Below are 4,369 nucleotides of genomic sequence, written 5' to 3' on the forward strand. Positions count from 1 at the left end.
GGAATATTTTGTCCAAAATTTGGCAGCACTGAACATTGGCCGATGGCAAGGGTGATCGGCGATGGGCTATTACTTCAGGCTGGTATATAGTATACACAATGTTTGTATTTAAAATTTTTATATTTACAGTTTTAAACTTTACTAAAAATACAAAACAGTCGCATTTGTTTAGTAAGCTTTACGATTAAAATTTTTATATGTCTGTTTAATTTAATTTTTCTTTTAGAATTTGAAGATACTTTACCATGTGACCTTGAGAAGCCCTTTCATTTTTCAAACCATCTTTTCTCACCAAAACGTGAAGATGTTCCCTTGCTCAATTTGCCTAGTATTTCAGGACCATGTAAATTTGAAGACAACACCCAGGAATTGCAACTCAAATGTTCTAACAATGAAGGTATATCTGAAACTTTGTATTTTTGTTGATTGATATGTATTGGATATTATTTTATTGGACAAAAACAGGAGAAAGAGACTTAATCTTAAGATGGAACTTTTGTTTTATCCTTTTCCAATGTGCAGGTGTTGGCCAAACCGCTTTTGCAGTCTTTAATGAACATTTTTAAACTTTCACAAAATAGTTTTGCAGGTTTTATTATTTTCAAAAAGCTTGATAATAAGCCTTAAAACTATATATGTATGTCAATTTTATAATCCATTTTTATAGTGTATATTTCTTTTTAAATTAAGAGATAAAGAAATAAATCTTTCTATTATTTTGATTCCAAGGTGAATTTCAAAGAAGCAGAAAATCGACTGCTCTTATCTGAACTGCCTACCAGAAATTCATAATGTATGATATTGATTTACTGAAAACACTAGATTCAAACAAAAATCCTGAATTTATTTTCTGCTGATGAAGTCAAAAGTTTTTTGTCTGTTTAGTAAAGAGATATTCAAAATATTTCGCTAGAAGAAGTTTGGTTTTTTTGTCTTTTGTTTTAAATGTTTAGATTTAATGTCATACTGAGTATCATTGTATTAAAAAAAAAAGACAAAAGTCACTTTTTACTCATATAGCTTTTAACAAAAAGGAAAAACGGTGACAAAAAAAAAAATCGAAAAGAACAATAAGAGCCTCGCCAGTAATTGTATGCGAGACAAATGAGTTTTCTGTATGTAAAAACACGATGCACGTGTTTTCTGCATTAAAGATATGTATTTTTTTCAGTTTTAAGAGTTTTGATTTTATGTGTGATTTGGTTAACTCTGTAGACTTCTAAACTTTAAGGTCACTTTTCACCACATGTCTTTAGACTTCATCTACCGGGACATACGTCACTAGTTGTTTCAAAGAATCAATCCACATGCAGTTTTTTAATTTCGTCTGCATCAGAATTTGGAGGGAAAGGCTTAGAGTATCAGAAAACAGGTTTGAAAAGTCACCTTCAAAGCAAAAAGTATGAAAAATTGAAAAGATATAAAAAGAAAAAGACATATAAATGTGAGGTATGTGATAAGACCTTCTATCTAATTCACACTTTGAAAGTACACAAAAGAGTGCATACGGGTGAGAAACCGTTTAAGTGTGACGTCTGTAATAAAACCTTTTCTCCCGCAAACAAGTTGAACACCCATAAAAGAGTGCATACGGGTGAAAACCTGTATAAGTGTGATGTTTGCGATAAAACCTTTTCTACAGCACAAAATTTGAGCGCTCACAAAATAATACTTACGGGTAAGAAATTATATAAATCTGAAGTCTGTGACAATGTTCTTTCTGCAGTATCAAAGTTGAACACACAAAAATGGGCGCTTAAGGTTGAAAAACCGTGCAAGTTTGCTGTTTGCAATAAATACATTTTCTGTTGCACAAACGTTGAACAACCATAAAAGAGTGCATACGGGTGAGAAACTATTTAAGTCTGCCGTTTGTGATAATACCTTTTCTCAAGTATCAAGTTTGAACACCCATAAAAGAGTGCACACGGGGGAGAAGTCATTTAAGTGTAATGTATGTGACAAAACCTTTTCTCAAGCATCAAATTTGAACACCCATCAAAGAGTGCACACGGGGGAGAAGTCATTTAAGTGTAATGTATGTGACAAAACCTTTTCTCAAGCATCAAATTTGAACACCCATAAAAGATTGCATACGGGTGAAAAACCGTTTAAGTGTGACGTTTGTGATAAGACCTTTTCTCAAGCTTCAAATTTGAACAGCCATAACATATTGCATACGGGTGAAAAGCCGTTTAAGTGTGACGACTGTAACAAAACCTTTTCTTTAGTATCATATTTCAACACCCATAAGAGAGTGCATATGGGTGAGAAACTATAAATCTGATGTTTGCGACCAAAGTGTGATGTTTGCGACCAAACCTTTTCTACAGCATCAAATTTGAACACCCATAAAAGAGTACATACGGGTGAAAAACCGTTTAAGTGTGACGTTTGTGATAAAACCTTTTCTGTAATGCACAAATGTTGAACAACCACAAAAGAATGCATACGGGTGAAAAACCATTTAAGTGTGACGTCTGTGATAAAACCTTTTCTCAAGCCTCAATTTTGAACACCCATAAAAGAGTGCATACGGGGGAGAAGTCATTTAAGTGTAATGTTTGTTACAAAACCTTTTCTCAAGCATCACATTTGAACACTCATAAAAGAGTGCATACGGGTGAAAAACCGTTTAAGTGTGATGTCTGTGATAAGACCTTTTCTCAAGCATCAAATTTGAACACCAATAAAAGAGTGCATACGGGTGAAAAACCGTTTAAGTTTGACGTCTGTGATAAAACCTTTTCTTTAGCATCATATTTCAACACCCATAAAAGAGTGCATACGGGTGAGAAACTATAAATCTGATGTACGTGACCAAATATTATCTTGAGCAGAAAATTTGAACAAGCACCAAAGAGGGCATATGAGTGAATAGGCAGTTCCATATTATGTGTGTGTTTTTCGCAAGTTTGCAGTTTTAATACATATCAAAGACTGCGTACAAGTGAGGAACCTTTCATATGTGATATGCGTAGGAAAACTTTCCTGATTTTAGCAACAGGAGTTTAGGAAGATTGTTGTATCCTCAGTGTCATATCAGTGCTAATTTAAACATGCTTAACATGCCAAAAAAAAACACAAAAAAACTATTTAATTATCCAAAGTGCTAATTTAAATATGAAAATTAGCCAACGTGGAACAGCTTTAATCCTTCATTAAGTTTTCTTTTTTTAATAAAAATCCATATTCTTCCAAAGGTCTTGTTGTAGTCTATACACTTAGAGGATTTTTCTACAATAGGTTCTTATATTCTAATTCAGAGCTGACTTAAATGAAAATAACCAATTGCACAATTCACATTTAAATGTTGTTACCTATATGTACTATGTACTCTTACCTATACCTATATGTAGTATGTACTGTTTGAGCGTGTTCAAATAGTCCAGCCACAGCAAGCATTTGTTGCATAAATCATATTTTAAACAGTTTCTCACCTGTGTGAAATCATTGGAGCTCATTCAAAAACCCCAATGTAAACAGGCATTTCTTACATATATCAAACTGGTAACAATCAAACAGAAGTTTACATTGTCCAAAACTAAATTGTACAATAATTAAGATGTTTAGCAACCAAAAACTTTTACAAGAAAGCAAGATATAATTGGTTTTCAATTGCTTAATTTAGTTCCACAACAAGAATGAAAACAAACAAGGCTAAAAAAAACGGGAACCATGGATCAATTGACAATAAAAAATTCGTGGTTCATTTGTTACTGTTGTTGTTCATTTGTGGTCCACTTATAATCTACTACCCACCTATCCTGTTATAAAAAGTGGATAAGGCCTTGCCACACTGCAAGTAACTGGTACTAATTACTACCAATTAGGTTTTCTCCCAATCCTTCTAGTCATTAAAACCGCTGTATTTGTCGACTGAGATCATTATTTTCATATTCTTCATTTAACCGAATGAAAAAATGGGGCGCCATCCGTAAAATCAGGGTATGCGTTGATAAAACCGCTGCATTTGTCGACCAAGATTAAGATTTTAGTAGATGTCATGACGGCGTCGTGACACTGTTATGTCATTCCTATTGCCATATCAATATTTATACGCGCTTTGCCGTATAAATATGCCGTAAAACATCTTTACCCTGCATAACAGAAGTGAGTTGAAATCCTTTGATTTATTGATAAGATGAACTTCCCTACTCAGTTGTAGCAGCTAAAAGTCCAAAGCACCAAAGCAACCTTTATCAGCAACAGTGCCTAGGTGGCCTCCACAACTTGCACCTTTGCCATCAAATTATAAACCTCCAAAAGTTCAACCAGCAAATAAACTAATGTCAGGTATTCAGTTAATAAACCAGCCTTCCACTGTAGAAACCCCTACACCAGACCAGCCAACAAGGGGAGAGAGTGG

At 33.9% G+C, this 4,369-nt stretch overlaps 1 protein-coding gene across 1 annotated transcript; it reads left to right on the forward strand.

Annotated features, from left to right (window-relative positions):
* Nucleotides 1-1,104: 1,104 nt before the first annotated feature.
* LOC148948181 (uncharacterized) lies at nt 1,105-3,719 on the forward strand. The gene is made up of 3 exons (XM_089095767.1): nt 1,105-1,115; nt 1,762-2,259; nt 2,445-3,719. The coding sequence occupies exons 1-3, from the start codon at nt 1,105-1,107 to the stop codon at nt 2,803-2,805; spliced, it is 870 nt and encodes a 289-aa protein (XP_088951893.1). The 3' UTR covers nt 2,806-3,719.
* The last annotated feature ends 650 nt before the right edge of the window (nt 3,720-4,369 follow it).

Source organism: Artemia sp. Qi Xiang Cuo, chromosome 10 (assembly GCF_049724085.1).
Source record: "Artemia sp. Qi Xiang Cuo chromosome 10, ASM4972408v1, whole genome shotgun sequence".
Lineage (NCBI taxonomy): Eukaryota > Metazoa > Arthropoda > Branchiopoda > Anostraca > Artemiidae > Artemia > Artemia sp. Qi Xiang Cuo.